Source organism: Pleurodeles waltl, chromosome 8, assembly GCF_031143425.1.
Source record: "Pleurodeles waltl isolate 20211129_DDA chromosome 8, aPleWal1.hap1.20221129, whole genome shotgun sequence".
NCBI lineage: Eukaryota > Metazoa > Chordata > Amphibia > Caudata > Salamandridae > Pleurodeles > Pleurodeles waltl.
In genome coordinates, this window is record NC_090447.1 from 824,313,104 (window position 1) to 824,337,040 (window position 23,937).

Sequence of the window (23,937 nt, forward strand, 5' to 3'; positions counted from 1 at the left end):
ATTCCCTGGACTTTGTGAATGCGGGGACACCATTACACGCGTGCACTATACATAGGTCACTACCTATGTATAGCGTCACAATGGTAACTCCGAACATGGCCATGTAACATGTCTAAGATCATGGAATTGTCACCCCAATGCCATTCTGGCATTGGGGAGACAATTCCATGATCCCTCTGGTCTCTAGCACAGAACCCGGGTACTGCCAAACTGCCTTTCCGGGGTTTACACTGCAGCTGCTGCTCCTGCCAACCCCTCAGACAGGTTTCTGCCCTCCTGGGGTCCAGGCAGCCCTGGCCCAGGAAGGTAGAACAAAGGACTTCCTCTGAGAGAGGGTGTTACACCCTCTCCCTTTGGAAATAGGTGTCAGGGCTGGGGAGGAGTAGCCTCCCCCAGCCTCTGGAAATGCTTTGATGGGCACAGATGGTGCCCATCTCTGCATAAGCCAGTCTACCCCAGTTCAGGGATCCCCCAGCCCTGGTCTTGCGTGAAACTGGACAAAGGAAAGGGGAGTGACCACTCCCCTGACCTGCACCTCCCAGGTGAGGTGCCCAGAGCTCCTCCAGCATGCCCCAGACCTCTGCCATCTTGGATTCAGAGGTGTGTTGGTACACTGGACTGCTCTGAGTGGCCAGGGCCAGCAGGTGACATCAGAGACTCCTTCTGATAGGCTCTTACCTCTCTTAGTAGCCAATCCTCCTTTTTAAGTAGACAACCCTCCTTTTCTGGCTATTTAGTCCCTCCTGGGCCACAGCAGCATCCAAAAACCCTAACTGCAACCCTTGCAGCTAGCAAGGCTTGTTTGCGGTCTTTCTGCGTGGGAACACCTCTGCAAGCTTCTTCACGACATGGACATCCATCCTCCAAAGGGGAAGTTCCTAATCCTCTTCGTTCTTGCAAAACACCAAGCTTCTTCCGTCCAGTGGCAGCTCCCTTGCACCCTCAGCTGGCATTTCCTGGGCTCCTGCCCACTCTCGACACTGTCGCGACTCTTGGACTTGGTCCCCTTGTCTTACAGGTACTCAGGTCCGGAAATCCACTGTTGTTGCATTGCTGGTGTTGGTTTTCCTTGCAGAATCCCCCTATCACGACTTCTGTGCTCTCTAGGGGTTGTAGGTGCACTTTACACCTACCTTACAGGGTTTTGGGGTGGCCTATTTTTCTAATCCTCACTGTTTTCTTACAGTCCCAGCGACCCTCTACAAGCTCACATAGGTTTGGGGTCCATTTGTGGTTTGCATTCCACTTTTGGAGTATATGGTTTGTGTTGCCCCTATACCTATGTGCTCCTATTGCAATCTATTGTAACTTTACACTGCTTGCATTACTTCCTTTTGCTATTACTGCATAATTTTGGTATTGTGTACATATATCTTGTGTATATTTGTCATCCTCATACTGAGGGTACTCACTGAGATACTTTTGGCATATTGTCATAAAAATAAAGTACCTTTATTTTTAGTATATCTGTGTATTGTGTTTTCTTATGATATTGTGCATATGACACCAGTGGTATAGTAGGAGCTTTACATGTCTCCTAGTTCAGCCTAAGCTGCTTTGCCATAGCTACCTTCTATCAGCCTAAGCTGCTAGAAACACCTCATCTACACTAATAAGGGATAACTGGACCTGGCACAAGGTGTAAGTACCTCTGGTACCCACTATAAGCCAGCCTCCTACAATGATGAAATCTCTGAAGTTTTCCTCTTGCTGCCAGCTGGATTGAATCAGTACACTGTTCACCAGTCGCCCCTCCCTAAGAGATTCAGGCCTTGCACCATAAAATAATCTGTTGGTAGCGCATGTCTGCTGCTCAATTGAAGGGAGGTGATGCTCCTTTGCTAGGCTCATAGCACCAACCTTGCATAAAGACACAGCTTGCAGGCATAATCTCGTAATAAAAAGAATATCACGCACTGATGTCTTTTGGACAGAAGAGTGTGTGGCTTGTGTGTGTTATAGAGATGAAACTGTGCCTGCCGCATCTCGCAGTATCCTCACTACCATAGCCGCAGGTCATTCAATCAGTGATGTTCTCATGGGATTTAATACTTATTCACTCATCTATTTCAATTAATTTAAATAGTGGCTCAGCGGCAGAAAGAAAAACTAATGGCACACTTTGTACATGGTATTTTTGCATAACTTCTACCTGGAAACACCTAATTCATGAAAAAACTTGCACCCTACGGTTGTTGCTACATTTTAACTGAACAGATTACAAAAAGTACAGTTTGCAGTTTTGTATGTGTTATATTTCTGTCCTGGATCAAACTATGGAGACACACAATCCTCCTTACTCATGCAGAGGCAAGGGCCTCCCACCATAGAAGCAGACAGTGGCTCAGGGGGACAAACTATATATTAGTCTTATTTTGTATTGGAGGGAACATTGGGAAAAGAACATCCTACAAACTGTACCCTCTTTAAAAGCGAGTTAAGATAGCTTGGTAGGTTGAGTTGTGCGCTATGTGCATTAGAACTCTCAGTCTTTCCTGAGCTTGTACTTTCATCCTTCCTTCGGTAAACCGTACAATGAGCACTAGTTAGACAATTAAAATCAGTGCAGTGGGCCCTATGAAATTGCTCAGTTGTATTTGTTTAATGCGCTTAGGGCCGTATTTATAGGCCCCTAGCGCCACAGAAGCATCATTTTTTGTGATGCTCCTGTGGCGCTAAGCACTGCACCGTATTTACAAGGTGGCGTTGAGCCATTTTTTGTGGCTTAACACCACCTTGTAAATACGGCCCCTTTCCATGCAGCGCTGTTCGTGGAAGGGGAGTGCAATGGGTGTTGCTGTGGGCATGCCACAGCAACACCCATTGCATTTTGACGCTGCCTCAGATTTATGAAATTTCGTAAACCTGAGGCAGTGGTAAAATCTAACGCCACCCCCAGGGGTGGCGTTAGCTGGACGCAATGAGGAGGAATACTTTTATCCCTCATCGTTTTTTGCTTTTTCTATGTGTGCTGCATTCTGTAGCACGTATAGAAAGAGCAAAATGACGGAATGAATGTTTATGTGCAGGAAGGGACACCTTTCTGCACATAACCATCACACCCCTCAACACAGACATCCTTGCACAATGGTGCAAGGATGCCTGCATTGGCAGCTAAATTGAGTGCCAGCGCAGGGGGAATCACAGTGGTGCGCCATATTCAGTTATATACGGCGCATCCCTGCGTTTCTAAAGTGACGCAGCGCAACGCTGCCAATTTTGGCACAGCACCCCGCTGTGACACATTTCAATAAATTTGGCCCTTAGTCTCTTCGCTCAAAGAAAAAGAATGCGCTTGGCACAGGCACCTGGAATATGTCATTAGGCAGGTAACATAAGTTTTCCGCTCGAGTTCCTCGTCCATGATTGATAAACCAGGTTGCTCACTACATGAATTCTTCAGACATAAAAAGGTTAGACACTTGCCAGTGTGTCACGGACAACATGAGCTCTTCTGAAGATCTGCAATATCCCAGGCTACTACTTGAATACAGAGATGGATTTCTTGTCTCAAAGGTAAGAAGCTCTAGACTCTGCAGAAGTAAATCTAACATAGCTGTTTACTTTATAAAGGATTTCTCTCAACCTATATTGTCAGAATGTGAGATATTGATAAAAATTGCAAAAAGGGCAATATCTTTTTGGAGCAGTAGCTGAACTGTATGAAGCAAAAGACAAAGAGGAAGTGTCTATTCGTCCTGAAGTCTAACGACTAACACAATCTCATACCATTTACCCTGCTTTGTATAGTAATAGACTGTGCATGTGTCTACGCCTTGCATCCATGAACGTCAATTCACCAAAATGCTAGGGGTAGCGGAACTGACATCACAGGCCCATTGACCTTCAATTTCACACTCACGCATTCTTACACATATACACATTTACACTTACACACATTCTCTCTCACACATACACACAGACTCACCTTCAAGCAGGCACACAACATACAATTAAAAGCACTAGTTTTACTTACCTCAGCTGCCAGGTAAGGCTATATTCCAGCTGATTTTACTCCATTTTTTTATTACACTAACAGTGAATAATGAAACATTAAAAAAATGAGAGAAAACAGAGGACGAACTCCCACTATGTTCCCGGCACTGATTTTGCCCCCTCGGAGGTCAGGAGTCGCAAAGGGTAGGTCAGGGGTCGGAACTGAGACACCGACACTGAAATGACATCTATGCTTGGATCCTCAGTGATTCCTAGGCTTATAAGCAGAACAGGGAAGGATGGGAAAACTCGAGAGGAGAAGGCACAGACTGCGATAAAGTGGACAGAATGAAGAGAAAGTGGGCATAGTGAGGGGAGAGTAGACAGATGTGGGTTAGAATGAGAGAAAGAGGCTAGTTAGGCTAAGTGGAAACTGGGCACACTTGGAGGACACCAGAGAACAGACGGACTGGTCTTAACGCTGCGACATTGAGAGGAAAGTGGGCGAGCTAAGAAGGAAGTGAGCAGACACGAGAGAGAAATGGCAGACTAGAACAAGCATTGGTAAATGCTTCAGGTTTCGCATATGTGATTAATATTATTTTTTGTTGTAAAATTTAGCTTGATGAGCTGTTGTGCAATATAGGTTACTGAAGCTCCATAAACGTATTATGACTTGCTTATTCAGAAAGTCAGTATATTGTGCAGTAACTGGTGGTAATTTAATGCAGGGAGATTTGGTAAATGGTGGAGGACGAATTAAAAAAAACACGCAGGTGGCAAGCATGTTTGATATGCATGTCATACTTGAGCAAGCTCATGAACTAAACTTGCAAAGAACTGTGACATGCTCTCACTCCACCTCAAGAAGAGAACTTGAAAAAGGAGTAAAGAATATAAGAAATACAATATTCCATACAATGAACTGGGTCACGTTAAGTGTCTGTGCAAGTTCATGTTACTGGTGGCTGTTTATAATGAGGCAGATTTGCCAGAGCAGAGGATAAAAGGTAGGATGAATATCTCAGAGTGCCTGTCATTTGGACAGAGCACAAAGGTGTTCAGAATACATGCACACGCAGTCCTTGGAAAGAGAGGTAGGTCTCTGCAGAGTACAAAAAGAGGCAAGCCTGAAGTGCTCCAAAAAGCTGGGCTTTACTGGGAAAAAGAGTAGCTACAGTAACTGCTTGGTAGAGTTATTTTCATACCTTAGAGGGAATGGGGTGTCTGGCAATGCAGAGAGGCTGACATCGGGCTCTGTGCTCCTCTTTGGGTCGTTCACTGTCAGCTGCTACTCCATCTCTCACAGAAGAACATGCCCGCACCAGCCATCTGACAGATGTAAACATGAAGAAAGGATTGCAGAAGAAGCTTCCTCAGAGCGACACAACTAAGGATACAGTCATAAAATGTTATTCCTAGTTTCCTAGTCATCACATTCCTCAGAGGATACAAACAAAAGCCTAAGTTTGGTACTAAGGCATGTAATATTTTAGGTGAATTAACCATTGAGATCCCATAAAGGTTAGCAACTTATATATATAGCCTTCTTCTGAACGAGTATTCATCACACGTGTGTCTCTATGTCAAAATCTTGCCTTTGTGAAATTCTATATAGAACAGATTTTTAAATCCCAGTAGAAGTAACATCTAGCCTTATTAGGCTGTATGGATACCCTACTTTCTTTTTTATGCTGACCCTAAGTAATGCACTCACTTTGGGATTCAATTAGATAACATATATTTAACGGACATCTGTTTCACTTCCTATGGCTTACCCATTAGCTCTAGCTACTTTTAATTGTTTAGGGCCATTAGGGTCATTTCTGCCAGTTCCTAAATAATACAGTTGGAGAGATCTTGCATGGAACATTTAGACTCACTAACCTATTAAATCTAGAATTAGCATCAAACCACAGAATAGCTGTTACCAAGTACAAAAGCTACTTTCACTACAGCAACATGAATACAAGCCTACCACCTTGTGCAATATGTCCAAGGACCTTATATGTTGGATTTTCATCCGCGTAGAATGCACCCTTGGTACTTATGTTTTTAGGAACTATACAGGAGCCATACTCTGAGTTGAGCAATGTTTATCAGACACACTGATTTGCATAAAAAACATTTTAGAAAAGCAGTCTTGTCCCTTCTTTTGCTGAATCTGACTGTATCTGGTGAAGACAGGAACCTCCAGAGGCCTGCATGACAAAAATATGAGAAGCTCTGTAAATAAAATACTTTTAAGCTTGTAAGACAGCACTCCATCATGTGAGGAGGATGGAGTAGACAGGTTAAATCAGAGTAGATGGTCAATTACTTTCCTTGAGATGTTACACAATCTTGTAGGAATTCCATTAGTAATCAGAGAAGTTTTGGGATGTTTTTCAAGTACCCACACTCTATGTTGTCCCAGACCGAGGGCCTTGGTCTACAGGAGATATAATACAAAGTTGCTTAAGGCCACAAGAAGGAAGAGGTATAGCTTACCCACTTGGAAAGGACTGCTACTGTCTACACTTCACAGCTATACAGCGGCAGCTTGTGACATTTGAAAGTAGTGGGGCATAAATGTTTGTAATGAGTGGCCTGTGGTGAGTGAGTTTAGCGGGTGAGCCCAAGCGTCATAAAGAGGTTGGGGGGGTTCTCCTCCAGGAAAATTTCCAAAAAAGAGCATTTTCAAGCACATTTGAGAAAACAAGCAGGTTAATAAAAGCAATTACGACTATTGTTCATTTTGCACTCCGCCCTATTTTAAAATACCCTAATCTGGTATTACACCGTCCGACATCTCAAGGCAGAATTTGGAACCACTGATTGATAAAGTGCTGAGATGCAATAGTGGGGTAACAACTGACACTTTATCATCCAGTTCCTAACCCATGTATAGGAATGACTTGCTTAAGGTCACACAACGCTCAGTTTCAGTGTTGCCATTTTGGGTCTGATGATGCAAACTCTTGGTAAAATCTCTTCTCCTCCCTCCCCCCAGTTGGTTGTATCCAGTATGTGGGTGCCCGGGAGATATGACACAGTGCAAAGGGATGGATCATGATGTTAGAGAAGCTGTCTCTTTTCTAAGGGTGCAAACCATTAGTGATACTCGGACTACTTACCATAATATTCAGTAATCTTGTCTCTAAATTGCAGTCTTACTCATATTAATCCTTCCTACTGAGGCTCCTGCCTCAGAGCTTAGACCACCATAACTAAAATCAAAAACAGTGCACTGCACAACATATGAGACCCCGGAACCACGCCTAGAGTATAGTGTGGCCTCCTCCTTGTATTTATTTCCATGCACTCTCACCACAGTAATGTTATTCAGACATATTTGGCGTTCCACTAACAGTCCATGTAAATCCCTTTGACGATCGCCGAGCATGTCACTGATTTACAGAGGCTACCCTCAAAGTTACCTGATGAATTGGAAAATCTGTTTTGACACTGTCGTGGCGGTGAACTGTCAGTGCCTAAGGACCTAAGGGCTAAGAGCCCCATTTGACAAAACCTAGTTAACATACCAAAAAGCAGTTAATGTGCAAATTGGTGTCATAAGGAAAACTTTATTGCTTTTTCCTACTATTAGCGACCCCCCCTACCTCCCACACGCTCTTGAATTCTACCCAAACGGGCGAGGGCAGCCATTGGCGGGAAGAGCAGTCTATTTATGTGCCTCAGATGTTTACCTTCAGTAAAAGAGCGCTTTTGAGGTGGTCTTCTCCTCCCGCAGACACTAAACCCTATTTTTGTTTTGATGTATCCTTTCAGCAGATTTGATAAATATAACCAGATCCGTCTTTGAGGCAAGCTGTCTGAATAATGGGCTAATGACTCATGGGTGGGCTGGGTGTACCTGTGTGATGCAGACACTTACAGCAGGCCGAGTAGAGAGACGAAGATAAAAATGTTCACGGAAATAAATGACTGTGTAAGTACTGCTGTCTGATTTTAAATCTGCCCTTAAAAAGCCTCAGAGCCATCCGTAACCAAGGGTCGGGCGAGTCAATTGAACATTGAATTCTACGCCAGACAATGCATAAATAACTGTGGTTGGACGGCTGTGGCATTAAAAGTGCAGGACACCCGAAGCTCCACCAATGCCTGCTGCCAAACAAAACAAGCATTGGCAAACCAATATGCCTCGGCAATGGGCGACCTATTGAATTTGGCAAGGGGGTAATGGTGGTAAACAGGAGTGCGGTGGAGTTGGTGAACGGAAGGGCGGGTGGGGATGTTTCCTGCAGTGCAAGGGCTGATCATGGAAAACAAGCAGAAAGGCAGAGGTCAAGAAACAAGCATAAAGGCACGGAGGAATAAACGAGCAGAACCAGAGGTCAAGAATTGAGCAGAAAGGCAGAAACAGATGGCACCAAAGGAGCATACTACGAGTATAAAGGCAGAAATAGTAGTCAATAAACGGGCAGATTGTCATAACCAGAAAGGCACATAGAGGAAGAAAAGAGCAGAAAGGCAAAAACAGGTCAAGAAGAAACGAACAGAAAACAGGCAGAGAGACACAAAAAAGAAAGCAGCCACACAAAAAAACGAGCGACAGGAACAATAGCTCTCCTAATTTGCGGCGGGACTAGTCAGCCACTGAAAACAAAATAAAAAAGCAGTCCCAAACAATGACTAAAAAAACATAGACGCTGCGGACCTTAACTGTGGTTGGCTGGTGCTCTCGGGGAGAGCTAAACACTGGAAAAGTACTGACATATATCTCTAACTTAAAACAAAACTCAACTGACAGACAAAACGTAATTTTAGTTTCAATTTATTTCACCTCTTATTTTTATTTTTACACAGCTTCAGCATGAGCTACTCCAAGTCTGACTCCAAGTGCATTCGATTTTTGCAGTCTGACTCTGAGCTAAATGTCATGTGGTACGTGTTCTTTACTCTAAGGGCCACATGTATCAAATGTTTTTGCATTTGCAAACGGTGTGAATCGCTAAATTACACCGTTTGCAAATGTAAAAGTGCCTTTCCAAATGTATGAAAGGCATTGGTAGTTTCATTTTAGGGAATTGCATTTTTTTGCGATTTCCTAAAATAGTGACTCCAGATAGGATTCCCTAAATAGGAAATCGCAAATAGTTAGATTAGCATTTCCTAAATGCGAAGTCGGCAAATGCTATTACCACTAACTCCAAGTTGGTAGTAACCATGTGCAATTTTAAAAAGTGCATTAAAAAATGATTTTTTAAAGCATATGTGCACTTTGCATGTTCACACATTTTTTGGGGGGTTCATCAAAGGGGGCATTAGGCCCTCCACACCCTTGGTTTGCATTTCACAATTTTGTGGTTCCTAATAGGAAATCGCAATTTAGGTAATGTAAAACCATTCGCACCTATGAGCCTTCAGGCTCATACGAAGGAATGGGGGTGCTCTCCCAAATAACGATTCCCTAATAGTTATTGTGCTTTTGTATGAATCACTATTAGGGACTCGCTAGTTTGTTACATACCATTTTGCATTCTCTAACTAGCGATTTCTTAAAATTAGCAATTTTGGGAATGCAAAATGGGATTTCGATACATCTGGCCCTAAGTTACCAATACCTGCATGGTGCCCTGGGAGTGTGAGTTCCAGTTCCTTCTTTAGAACAATGATACTCACTCCCAGTGGGATGGAAAAGCAGCATTTCCCATTGCTACAGGTTCACCAAAAGCCCTATAATCACTCTACCCCCTTCAAGCAGTCTCCCTCAGTATTTCCCTATCAAGCAACCGATTTAAAGATTCTCCACTGAATGATTTAGCGGGCAGTGGACAGCTTGTATCCACAGACAGTAGTACACAATGGGATGGCCACTCATAGTTACACACGCATGGAACCCTCACAATACATGCCAGGCCCAGCCCAATACATGCAAGAATGAAACTAGCACTGCTGCCTGTTTCAAAACCTGCTGTTAAAAGCCAAACAGCCATCAGTAACCATGGATCGGGAGATTCCAGAATGAAAACTGAATTTGCCAAACAAATAAATCACCATGTTTGCATGGTGGTGACTCCGTGACTGTGAGACACCCGTTTGCCATTTTCCAAAATAATCCTAACTCTAACTTAAAATAATACAATACTCAACTGACAAACCAAAGTTAATTTATCAATTATATTTTACCTCTTTTTTCTTTTTTTACACTGCAGCATGTCCTAGTCTGACTCCAAGGGCTGCCTTGAAGATTTGCGGTGAGAGACCAGGCAGCCTGGGCCGGAACATGTATTGTAATCGTATTTATATAGCGCTTACTACCCCTGACGAGGCGTCGAAGCGCTTTTCGATGAATAGCACGCTACTCCGGAACCCAACAAGAATTAGTGATGGATTAGTATTGTTAAATAATGAGTACAGTTTTAGTATTATTATGAGTTAATTTGAGCCGCGGATATGAGAGTTTGTTAGTTAGACTGGAGTTATGAAGGGGTGGAGGAGGAAATAAATCCAGAGGTGTTAATTTGGAGTATATCCTTCATTTACTCAACCCAAAGGCTTGGGATGAGTAAAGGGGGGTGGAGGGGGAAGAGTATGTGGAAGGGTTAGGGAGAGCATAGTAGCAGGGTGAGATGAATGCAGGAGAATTTAGTAGGGTTGTGTGGGAGGTCACAGAGGTAGAGTGAGGTTTGGTGAGTTAGATGTGGAGGGAAGAGCTTAGGCAGAGATATTTAGGAGATGAAAGTGGTAGAAGGGATTTGGGATGAGTCAGAGTGAGAATGGAGGATAGTTTGATAGAGACATGACATAAGAGTGATGAGTAGATAAGTGTGATAAGATGAGAGCAGGAATTCATAGATATCTAGTATAACAACCCAAAAAAACCAGGAGCCATGCAATGATCCACGAACATGCCAAGCACAGAAACAACATATACACATACACATACATATATATATATATATATATATATATATATATATATATACATATATATATATATATATATACACACACACACACATATGCACATACAATACATAAATAGAATCATGGGTAAAAAAATACTTAGTCAGACAGGTTTAAAGAGTGTGTGTGTATTTTATTGTTATGACATAGTAGCAATACATATTTTCCAAAGAAACTATAAATAAATAGAAATATACATATAATCTGAAAAAAATATTTATCCACAGAGGCATATGCAGTTCATAGTTGTTTGAAAAAGGTGGTTATGAAGGAAAGAGCCAACTGTTGAGTAGTTTTCTGAAGACAAGAAAGTTATCTGTGGCTCTTATAGTTGGGGGAAATGAATTCCATAGTTTGGCTGCTTGGACAGAGAAGGATGTACCACCTATAGTCTTTTTCTTGTATGGTGGTGTTCTAAGGCGGGGAGCCAGTCTTGAGCGGAGGGTTCTTTGTTGGATGTATTTGGTCATTTTCTTTCTGATAAAGAGCGGTCCTGTTCCATGTATAACATGTGAGGCTAAGAGGTGACGAGGTGGTGGTCAGAAGGAGGAATAATATTAATAATACCTCCTCTCTTGTCTCTGACCGCACCTCTTTGCTTTCTCATGATGGGCTGTAGCTGTAGTAGCCTCCACAGCAACAACTGCTGTCTCTACTCTCCAATGCGGCACTAGTGGAGCCATGGCGGCAAAAGAGACTGCGAGTATGGCAATGGCAGAAAGGGCCAATCACTGCATGGCTTCATAATATAGCCATACAGTGATTGGTCATGGAGAGACTGGGGGGTGAGCCTGACTACGGTCCCCAGTTACCAGGAGGGCCACCTGCCATTAAACGCACCTAGAGTGCTTAAGTTGAGCAGCGCTTCACGCTGCGGTGAGAACTTTGGCAAATGAACCGGGGAATAGCCTGACTAGAACCCCCGGTTACCAATGTAGCAGGAGGACCGCCTCACCATTATACGTGCCTGGAGATCCTCAAGTTGAGCAGCGTTTCACGCTACCCTGAGAACCTTGGCAAAGGGACTGGGCGGGACCCTGACTACAGTCCCCAGTTTCCAATGCGGCAGGAGGGCCACCTCACCAATAGACGCAGCCGGAGGTGCTTAAGTTGAGCAGCGCTTCACACTGCGATGAGAACCTTGGCAAACAGACCGGGCGGAGCTTGACTACAGCCCCCAGTTACCAACATGGCAGCAGGGCCACTTCGCTATTAGACAATCCCAGAAGTGCTTTAGTTGAGCAGCGCTTCACACTGCCGTGAGAACATTTGCAAAGGGACCAGGCAGGAGCCTGACTACATCTCCCAGTTACCAACGTGGGAGGAGGGCCACCTCGCCATTAGACATGCCCTAAGGCGCTTAAGCTGAGTAGCACTTCACGCTGTGGTTAGAACCTTAGCAAATGGACCGGGAGGGGGCCTGACTACACCCCCCAGTTACCAATGCAGCAGGAGTGCCACCTCGCCATTAGACACGCCTGGCGGCGCTTACGCTGAGGAGCGCTTCACACTGCACGGGACACACATGGATGTGCACAGGCGAACACAGACCCAAGACCAGGCCCGTCTGTGGCCGTCCGCTGCCGGCTGAGGCTGGGCTGGGCGACCCCGATTTTAGCTGCTGATGACAGTAAGGTTTTGTTTTCTTTTTGTGCGCTATAATTTGATTGCAATCACATCGTGCCAAAAGTCCAACCCGTAAAGCATAAACAGCTACAGTCACTAGGTCACATTGACAGAAAATGACCATGGATGATTTTCTTTCTCAGGCGGTTGGGATCATCAACAAAGAGATTGAACTGGCAGACCGCCACCTTTCAGTTTCATCTCAGTTTCCCTCCCCGCTTAGCCTAACAGCTGATGATCCATCCAGCCCACGTAAAGATTTGGTTGATTTGCATGATGTATTTGCATTGGAGTTGGACTGTGCCCATGATCTGTGGGCTCAGCAGCCTCTTAGCAGTGTTAATATGACATATTCACTGGCTTCTAGACCCCCCTGTTTCTTTGGATCCTGAAATTGTAATTGTCACTCCCCTGAGTGAAGTGGGGGATAACACTGGGGAGAACAATAAGAGGAAGGAGGCGGTTAAGACCTCTAAGCGCCAAAGGGTTAATACCTCCCAGACCCTAAATCAGAAAGAATTAGTGATGGGAAATGATCAAGTCCCAGAAGTCTAACAGGATTTTCTGAGGGATATGGTAAAGTAAATGGTAAATTCGGCCTTGGACATTAAACTAAAACGGCTCATAGAGTGCCTACGTGCTATTGAATTGGAGATAAAAAAAATTCATGGCTGGGGCAGGGTAGTGGGGTGGGTGCGATAAAAGGTGGTTTATGCTCTGATGTCACTCCAGGCAGTCTGAATTCGGCTTAGGATAAAGGTACTGAGGTACTATTAGCTCCACTTTGTGGCGCCCTAGGCCATACCACTAGATGTACTCACTCTGAAGTTGTTGTTAAAGCTCCCCATATTCGAACCCAGGAGCTCCCTAAACGTCAGATGCATAACCACCTCTCAAAAGTAGCTCCTCTGGGTGGGCCGCAGTGCTCAGGGCAGCTTGACTTTAGGGACTGAGGAAAGAGGTTCAGTGAATATGGTCCCTATCTCTGAGCAAACTGGCATTAGGCACCACGTTCCTCCAGAGTGTACTCCTTACATTACTGTGTTAGAAAATGTTCCATCTTGCTTAGTGTTGACTTTGAATCACATATATCCCTCTCAAATAAGGTCTTACACTGGTCATGGAAACATTCGGGGCAGACAATGACTTAACTAAACATATTATTTATACTAAAATGGTCTCTTGGATTGGACCAACACAGAAAACTTCACAGGGCGATTGTATCATTGTGAATTTTAAAACACCTTGTGTAGTTCGATATTTGCTACATTTATTAAGCCGGTTCTTTTAAGAGAGGGGGGATTAGATCACTCACTCTGGGTTATTTGTACCCACCTAATACATTTAATATACTGAGGAAGGGTCTTGTTGTTAGAAATCCAAAGCATCATGGACCACACCAGGATATGACAGAAAATCATCTGAATATTGCAGTCCCCACTTTTAATAGATTCCCACCTCTGGCTTCTTTGGAGCAGTTAGATTGACTGCCTTACTCATAAGGGTAACAAGGTCTTCTAGATGGTCACTTTGTACAGCTTTTGGGGGAGGAGCAATTACAGGAAACACTACCTTCCCTGCCACTAGTAAATGACACCCCCTGAGAGGGATCGTTTGATTTAATTTTGTAGAACGTCGCTGGATTGTGTACGAAATTGGAAACATATGGGTGGATTAACTTAGTGGGTTGCTTCCAAGTCATTTGTTGACAAGAGGCTTGGCTGAAAGACCCCATATTCTTGGATGGTTTTATTACGCACCATGTGGCGGCCACCACATCTAAATCTGACCATGCGAAGGGCGGTGATTTTTACTACAACAATATTAGTAGAATGTAAGGTAAAAGAACTGGCTACCTCCCCCTATTATCAGTTCCTTTTATTTTCTTTTAAGTCTCTGGACTTACTATTAATTAATTTCTATTATGATATCTTTGATCATGTAGTCACAGAGATTGTTGACAAGATGGAGGATACTTTTCTCATGGTTATGAGCAACACAAGGACGGAGGCTTTGATTATGTGGGTGGGTGACTTCAAGCCAAGTCAAAATATCTTTCTTCGGTCTAAATTTAGACCATAAAAGTAAAATAAAAACATTACATACAAAATGTGCAAAATTGCAAATAATATGAGTTGCATCACCCAGTTTCCCAATATAATTGTGCAAAATAGCTAAATGCCTTCCTAATATGTTACTTCCATAAAGAAAAAAAAACTATTTAAGTAACATTAAAACATGATTCAGGCAAAGTCCATTCAGAATAAAATATGTTCCAATTCCATCTACATAAAGTGAAGTGTGCAGATAGTTAGACAGTAGCACATACGTTGCCATAGGCCCTCTGTATTTTTATGGCTGATCTAATAAAGTTCACAACAGCATAACAGGTTTCCGGTGGAGCAGCTGTTTGCAAATACTTCAGACTATCTTTATATGTTAAAAGAAGCATCTGTTTAAAAATATGGCAAAGAAAACAAGCCTGACATACAGAATATAATTTGCAGAAAAGCATAAAATGTACCATAGATTGAACTGAAGTGTTATCACATGGGCAACGAGAACTGACGGGTGTTCTGGTCCCAATCATTGGGAAAGCTACCAAATGAAGGATTAAATTAAGCCTCAGCCTAGTTATATGAAATCTGTGCTGGGAATTGGTTAACCATAACAAATACTTGTTCATCCCTGAAATGTTGTCCAATTGCATAAAATTCATCACAGAGACCATATTAAGGGCCCTTACTATACGTCGTTCGTCCCTATGAAGTAGAAAACGTTTTTTAACATGCTCTTTAGTTTGGGTACGAATCTCTCCAGGGCGTTCAAAAAGGGTATTTAATTCAAGGTCATAAAAATTATTTTTAACATATGCCAACCAAAGGATGGCTTGCCAATAGTCCCTTTTTAAGCAGTCTGCTAAAGCTAAATCGGAGAATGCAGGGTGTGACCCAAATCTTAATCCATAACAACAAAGGGGCCAAACTCACAAAATCTTCAATATAGTCTGCTCCTGATTCAAAATGGAGAATCAGACAAGTTGTACTTTGAGATAAAGCCAGCAGGCTGGATAAAAATGTATTTTCTACAACTTGGAGCCGACCAGAGGAAGAGCAACCCCACATGCCTGTCCCAAGAGAGATACATTTTCTTTTATACCACTGGATACATTTCCTAAAGGTTTTACGGCCAAGCTTGTTAGCAGATCTGAAAAGAGCATCAGATGTTGCCCCAATTTTAAGTGCTCTTTGGCCAATAAGCCTCTCCCAAGACCCAGAGGCATCAAACAGGATACCAAAATAGTTAAAGAAAGGCACTTTCATTAGCTTGGTTCCTCCTATTTGCAAAGCCTTTGTTTTTGTGGATTTAGGGCCACTAGTTAATATAAATGATTTTTGGAAGTAAACTTGAGCTTTAATTTGGTCATAAAATTATAAAATGCATTCAACAAATTTTGAGGTCCATTAGCAGTTAATGCTAAAAGGACAGCATCATCTGCGTAATGGAGGACCGGGACTGTTTGCGGGCCAAGACATGGAATTTCTAAACTATATGAATCTAAATAAGTGCCTAGTGAGTTGATATACTGTACAAATTAAAATGGGGCGAGGATACAACCTTGTCTTACCCATTTAGACACTCTAATTGGAGTTGTGCATTCTCCAGAAAGTGTATAGTGCACCATGATCCATTGAAGTTCCATAAAATCGCACGATCCACTAAAGCAAAAGCACAGGAGAGGTCCATAAATGCCATTGAAAGGCATCTTTCCTGGTTTTCACATACTTGCCCCAAATAAGATTTAGATTTAGTGCCTGCTCTACTGTCCTGAGACTGGGTCTGAAGCCATACTGTAGCGGAGAGAAAAAAGCGGTGGCCTCTGCCCAGATTTCAAATTTATCAAGAATTACTCAGCCAAGAATCTTCACTGTGGAGTCTAATAGGGAGATCGGACGATAACAGGTAGGCGAGCTCCGATCTCATTTCTTAGAAGTCAGGACGATAATGACCTCTTTCCATGAATCCCTCAGGTTGCCTTTAATGGCTGCCCTTAAAACGTTAGTCAGTAACGGGGCCCAGAACTCAATGTTATGTTTAAATACATCAATTGGGATCCGATCTGGGCTTTGGGCCTTGCCACTAGCAGCGCCCTCAATTGCATTTATTACAGAGGCTAGATTAATAAGATCAACTAACCATTCTCCCCCAGCCGAAATAGATGGTAAGACTGCAACTTCCCTTTGAGTAGAAAAATACTTGCCCAGATTTAAAAATATCGGAGAAGTGATCAGTCCATTCCTGACTAGTAATGTAACACTCAATTCCAGAGGATGAATTGTTAGTAAAAAATGGATGATTAACAGTCTCCCAAAAGAGTGTACCATCTTTTAGATTGGCTGCTCTATCCAGATCTTCCCAAGCCTTGCTCCTCAGCTCACACTTCCTCTTTAATAAGGCCTGTTTATAGGCCCTTCTGGAGCAAGTTATGACCTCTTGATTACGTGGTACATGCGCAGTAGCCTTTTTTAGCTCTTTGAACTCCTTAGTACACTCCTTGTTAAACCAAGATTTAATTGGGTGCTCTTTTATCTACTTTTTAGAGGTTAATTGGCTTACTACCTCACCACTGATGTTGCAAAAACTCTTAGGAATGTCTTCTGGGAGTCTATCTAATGATAGACCGCATAGAAAATCTGACTCCACATTTGTAATCAAATTATTAAAAAATGTGACTGGGTTAACGTTATTCCATTTTAAACTTACCCGTTTATTTTTTGTATGGGTAATTGGGGGACAAATAGATCTTGCTGGAGTTACAGAATTTCCAGTCAGAACAATATGAATAGGGTTATGATCACAAAAAGGGAGGCGGATGAACTTTGAAGTAACTCAAATAATAGCCAAGTTACAAGATATCAAAACAAAGTTGATCGTAATGCCTCTACCTCTCCCTGTAAAAGTAGGGGATCTATTGTCATCTTTATCCATTACATCTGAAGTGCCTACCAGGCTATGAAACAAGATTAATCTATTTATAGCTTCACCATATGCAGAATGCAAAATGTGGCCACTGAGGTTCTAATGTACGTTAGAAAACTCATAAACACGCTTCCCACTGAATCGACATTTCAAAATGTTAAAATCACCTGTCCAAAAAATCGAAATGGCCAGAAAATTTTGTGTACCACAGAAGGCTGTGAGCTTCTCCAAATCCTCCACAATCTCTGTGGTTTGAGATGAGAATTGGTTATAATAGTAATTTACTAAAAGCAGGTTTAACATTTTAGCTACTAGCAAATGCACAATTGAAAGTTATGAGTGGACGCCATCACAGTAACTTTGGGGTTATCTAAGGCACAAGAAAAAAAAATTGCTAAACCCCCATTTCCTCTTCCCAACAACGAGGGGGTACCGGGTGAACAATATGACATATACCCATTCTACAGAACATGATTAATAGCCTATGTTTCCTGACAGTATATAACATCATAGTTGGCAACATATTTCAGCCAATCCTCATTATCGAGTTTATCTCTTACCCTGGCCACATTCCAGGATACAAAACTGCAGACCCAACATGTTTCCTGAGCTATTCATTTCAAAGTATATCCCTAAAGGCGACTTGCCAGGACCATGATGGGGGTCACTAACTTTGAGAGCAGTCTCTAATGATTTGGTCACAACCCAAGGGTCACTGGATAATGACAAAATCAAACGTCAGTCAATTTCCAGTAGGACTGAGAGGGCTTCATAATGGTTAGAATTGACATATTGATCTACAAAATCTGACCGGCTAGGCGCCCTGGTGTATTTGCGTGACCCATTAAACTCAACCTTCCAGGGTAGGTCTGAAGGGGGTGGGTAAAAGAAACCCAAAGGTCTAACCATTATCCAACTTTGTGTTCTGTCTATATGACTCAACCGAGATAACAGGAAACAAGCCCAATTGGAATTTTTAAAGTTCAGGAAGCAAGCCCAATTGGAATTCTTAAAGTTTAACACAATACAGTCCCCTTCAATAGACTTTAATCTAGGGCCCACCAAACTTACTCTACAGGCCATAATGATATTGTCGCTTATTGTGTGGTGCCATTTTGTGTTTTTCTTACAACATTCCGCTGCTTTATTATTTAGGATTTTAATATTGAACTCGGCGGCTTCTGTTCCTCTACCGTATGTGGTATTTGTGATGAGTTTGAAAATCCGCTAACATATTTTAAACATACCTCGTACAGTGATGCACTTAATAGAGTACTCCTGGCCAATAATTTGGTATTTCCTCAAGATTTTAGGGGTCAGGGTTTTCTAATATCCTGTCACTTACTGGGTTAGGGGCGGGCTCCTTTACAGATCATATATTAATTTTGAAGGAGCTGTCATCAAATGTGATAGTGTGTGAAACTTTAGCCTCATGTATTAGTAATCATAGGCCCTGATTTATACTTTTTGGGATAAAACTGCACTAATGCAGTTTTCCACCTAAAAATTTAGCACCGGCTTGCACCATTTCTGTGCACCAGCCGGGCACCATATTTATGGAATGGTGCATGCCAGTGCAAAGGGTAGGCTAGTGTAAAAAAACTGATGTTAGTCGGGTGGGGCTGGCGGTATGAAAGAAGGGGGTTTTGCAGCAAAAAATTACTTTAGGCAGGTTAGAGTAAAAAAAATGACTCTAACCTTCCTAGAGTCATTTTCTGACGCAAAACAATCCATACCACATGACTCCTGTCTTAGAAAAGACAGGAGTGATGCTCACCACTCCAATGGCCAGCACAGGTAACCAGGGACCCTGGGGCATGGCCATGGCACCCAGTGCCATGTATGGGGGCCCATTTCAGGACCCCCTATGGCACTTAATAAAATAAAATACTTACCTGTACTTACCTGGGATGGGGTGCCCATCCTCCGCTGTCCCTCTGGTGTGGGTGGGGGTGTCCCCGGGGCCTGGGGAGGGCACCTGTGGGTTTATTCCATGGTGTTTCACCATGGAAATAGGCCCACAGGTCCCCTAACGCCTGTCCTGACCCAGGCATTAAAAAATGGGACAAAGCAAGCTTTGCCCCATATTTTGACCCCTCCTCCCTCCCGGGCATCGTTTTTGCACAGGAGTATAACTATGGCGTTAAGGCCATAGAGTCTTTTTTTGCACAGGAACGTCTACTTTGCATCTCATTAAGGCAAGGTATGTTTCTACGTCCAAAAAATGACATTAACTCCATAAATTTGGCACTAGGTGGGTCTAGCGTCAAAGTATAACTATGGAGTTAGTTTTGCACTGAATTAGAGCGAAAACAAATGATGCTAATTCACTGCAAACAAAGTATAAATATGCCCCATGATCCCTTAATACTAGAGCTTGGGAGCTTAATAATGGCTACTGCTGATCAAAGACCCAAGAATTTCCTATTAGGTTCATTTGGAATAAAGGGTTAAGTATTTGCTTTGGGAACATAGATAAGGAGGCTTTAAATATAGAATTATTTGTGTATAAGCAATGTGAGATTAATCAGATTCTCCAAGAGGACTCTGATCCCCATGAGGTTATTGAGGCTTTTACTACCCCTAAGGAGTTCATGGCTGAGAAACTGACTAGAACTCTTCGGAAGGAGAGGTCTAGTCCTAAGTGGTTTAATAGTAACTGTACAAAAGACTAGAAAACGTAGAAGTTGGCATTAAATAAATGTCCCTGAGTGAGGTCTGGCATAGAGGAGGCTAGGAAAACCCATAAGGAAGCCTTTTGGAGAAGAAAATCTGAGATAAAGCAAAAGGCCTGGGAGGATCTAAGGCTATCTAGTGACAATAAAGATTCACAGGCATTTTGGCAAGTCATGAACTCCCAGGCTCTTTTGGGAGATCTGGCTCCAAAGACTGAATGTCTGGTTTCCAAAGAGGACTGGGTGGCTCATTTTTCAACTATCTTTGGACCTAAGGCCCAATCTGGTATTTCTTCTGACTAGGTAATAGGTGCTGTGGATCATTCTGCTAATGTTGACTTAAGTAACTCAATTAAGGTAGCAGATGGTTTTTTAGCACTTAATAGCTCTCTAGCTGAGAACGCCCCTGGTCCAGATTGGATTCCTATAGATGTATTTCAATCCAAAGTCCAGTCTTGGGGACCCTTAGTTACTAAGGTGCTGAATTGTGCTATCTGTAGGCCACTAGTTCATACATGGAAGTAGACCACGACTGTCCCAATCTTTAAGAAGGGGGTTAAGAGGCACCCTTAATGCTATCGCCCAATGTTACTTTTGGATAGCACGATTAAGATCCTGGTAAGGGTCATAGTGGCAAAATTGGAAGGCTGAGCAGCTGAGAACCGTGGGCTTTCAGACTTTTAGTTTGGATTTCGCCTCGGGCTTGGCACAGTCAAACAGGCCTTCAGTTTGTCCTTGATAGCGCAAAAGTATACCAAAGGAAAAAAAGGCAGTGTGCATCTTGCCTTTATGAACTTGACTTGAGCTTTTGATTGCGTGGACCGCTCCAAGCTATGGAGAATGATGTTTCAATTGAGCATACATCGCGCTATTGTTTCCTTACTCCAAAGGCTACATGAAACTACCACATCAAGAGTTCACTATTCAAGCCAGGGTGACCGTTCTGAAGACATTTCAACAGTTTCAGGGGCTGTGTACTGGTGCCATTTCTTTTCCTGATTTATAAAATTGGACGTGAAGATTATTTAATCAGGGTGGGGTCTGATATCCCTAAACTTGGTTCACAGGAAATTCCAGTCCCACTCTACACCGATGATGCTGTCTTGATAACCTGGACAGCGAATGGTCTTCAGCATCTGCTGGATGCCTATTATTCATTTATGGGTAAATTAGGCCTATCAATCAACAGTAATAAGTCATTTATAATGAAATGTGGACACAAACTAACTAAGTAAAGGAAGTTTTTACTTGGAGGGGAGGAAATTAAGAAAACCCCTTACTGTACATACTTAGGTATTCCATTTGATGTGGACATTAATTGAGGATATTTATTGAATGTTAGAGTCCTGCAATTTCAAAGATTGATTGAAGTGGTTTTCGATTTTCAAAAAGGTTGGGACATAAACCTGTAAGAGAATTATTGTGTATATACAAGAGCAAATGCGTATCCATTGCTATGTTTGGAGCAGGTATTTTGGGCTGTACCAACTGTGTACCATTGCAGAATAAGTTAATACGAATGTTATTGGCAGTGCTGCAGTGCTGCAGTGCACAGCAACATCTTTTTGCCATGATGAGGTGGGTTGGTTTATCTTGAGGGTCTGAATAAACTCCAACCCCTATTACTATGGGCACGAATTTAGAAGAACCCTGAGGCACATCTAAGCAGACTTATACTGAAGGACTACATGAAAATAGACAATGCCTTTGATATTCCATGGTTGAACTATATTTGGACTAGCTTCAAGAGGCTGTGGTTCCCAGTTTTTTATTACAACTCGGTCAGTTTATTGAGTATCCCCTGGAGTACTGTGAAAGAATTGTTTCTAAAAATGATATAGAGGACCTGTTTGCGATCTGGTTGTGAGGGAAGGTTTCTTACTGGCTTTCCCGCTTAGAGGAACTTGGTTTTTAAGTTTACCCCCCTATCATTGCAAAGCTCCAGCTGAGCAAACTACACTTCTCTTACTTTATTCTGTGCATTTTAGCTATGGGAGAGAATGTGATTTTTGCGTCTACATCCGCGGAAAGCCAGTATTGGATCATACATTGCTGTTTTTGATTATTTGCAGGGGGTTGTAAGATGAAGAGGTGATTATGGCAGTGCTGAATTTTATTTGAACTATTTTCGGAATACGGTCTATTTATTAAGAACTTTGTATTATGCTTTCTTTTTATAATCTGCTTTTATGGCTGTTAATGTTAGATGATGATTTTTCTCTGCTGTAAAAACTTTTAAGGCTGTTTTTAGCTGAATAAAGTAAAGTAAATTTGGTCATGAGAGCTCTGTCAACCTGATTGAAACATCTTCTCATAATCAAACTTCTCAGCACAATAAATGCACACTGATGCCAGTGTGGAATTTATTGTAACATACACCCAGGGGGCATCTTAGAGATGCCCTCTGAATACCAATCCGACTTCTAGTGTAGGCTGACCAGCTTTTGCCAGCCTGCCACACACCAGACATGTTGCTGGCCACATGGGGAGAGTACCTTTGTCACTCTGTGGCCAGGAACAAAGCCTGTACTGGGTGGAGGTGCTTCTCACCTCCCCCTGCAGGAACTGTAAAACCTGGCATTGAACCTCAAAGGCTCACCCCTTTTGTTACAGTGCCCCAGGACGTCCCAGCTAGTGGAGATGCCCACCCCTCCGGCCACTGCCCCCACTTTTGGTGGCAAGGCTGGAGGAAATAATGAAAAAAACAAGGAGGAGTCACCAACCAGTCAGGACAGCCCCCAAGGTGTCCTGAGCTGAGGTGACCCCTGCCTTGAGAAATCCTCCATCTTGAGTTTAGAGGATTCCCCCAATAGGATTAGGTATGTGCCCCCCTCCCCACAGGGAGGAGGCACAAAGAGGGGGTAGCCACCCTCAAGGACAGTAGCCATTGGCTACTGCCCTCCCAGACCTCAACACACCCCTAAATTCAGTATTTAGGAGCACCCCAGAACCTAGGAAACTAGATTCCTTCAACCTGAAGAGACAAGAAGGACTGCTGACCTACAAGCCTGCAGAGAAGACGGACGACGACAACTGCTTTGGCCCCAGCCCTACTGGCCTGTCTCCAACTTTGAAAACCTGCAACCAGCGACGCATCCAACAGGGGCCAGTGACCTCTGAAGCCTCAGAGGACTGCCTTGGACTAAAGGACCAAGAAAACTCCTGTGAGCAGCGGCCCTGCTCAAAACCAGCAACTTCTTTGCAACAAAGAAGCAACTTTCAAAGACTGCACGTTTCCCGCCGGAAGCGTGAGAATTCACACTCTGCACCCAACACCCCCGGCTCGAGATCCAGAGAACAAACACCACAGGGAGGACTCCCCGGCGAATGCGAGCCTGTGAGTAGCCAGAGATGACCCCCTGAGCCCCCACAGCGACACCTGCAGAGAGAATCCAGAGACTCCCCCTGACCGAGACTGCCTGTAACAAGGGACCCGATGCCTGGAACCTGCACTGCACCCGCAGCCCCCAGGACCTGAAGGAACCGAACCTCAGTGCAGGAGTGACCCCCAGGCGACCCGCTGCCTAGCCCAGGTGGTGGCTGTCCCGAGAAGCCCCCCCTGTGCCTGCCTGCACCGCTAGAGTGACCCCAGGGTCCCTCCATTGAAACCAATACAAAACCCGACGCCTGCTTTGCACACTGCACCCGGCCGCACTTGTGCCGCTGAGGGTGTGGTTTGTGTGTCTACTTGTGTCCCCCCCAGTGCTCTACAAAACCCTCCTGGTCTGCCCCCCAAGGACGCAGGTACTTACCTGCTGGCAGACTGGAGCACCCCTGTTCTCCATAGGCACCTATTTGTTTTGGGCTG

The 23,937-nt window shown here is 43.4% G+C and overlaps 1 protein-coding gene across 4 annotated transcripts in view; it reads left to right on the top strand.

The window, feature by feature from the left end:
• Nucleotides 1-3,419: 3,419 nt before the first annotated feature.
• LOC138250333 (acetylserotonin O-methyltransferase-like) overlaps nucleotides 3,420-23,937 on the top strand; it is a 480,756-nt gene continuing 460,238 nt past the window's right edge. For 3 of the 4 annotated variants that reach the window (XM_069205104.1, XM_069205106.1, XM_069205107.1), the window contains exon 1: nucleotides 3,437-3,516. In XM_069205104.1, the coding sequence (XP_069061205.1) occupies nucleotides 3,497-3,516 (20 nt within the window). In that variant the 5' untranslated portion in view covers nucleotides 3,437-3,496. Of the gene's footprint in view, nucleotides 3,517-23,937 lie in introns of all 4 variants that reach the window. The other variant, XM_069205105.1, reaches the window with a different exon arrangement.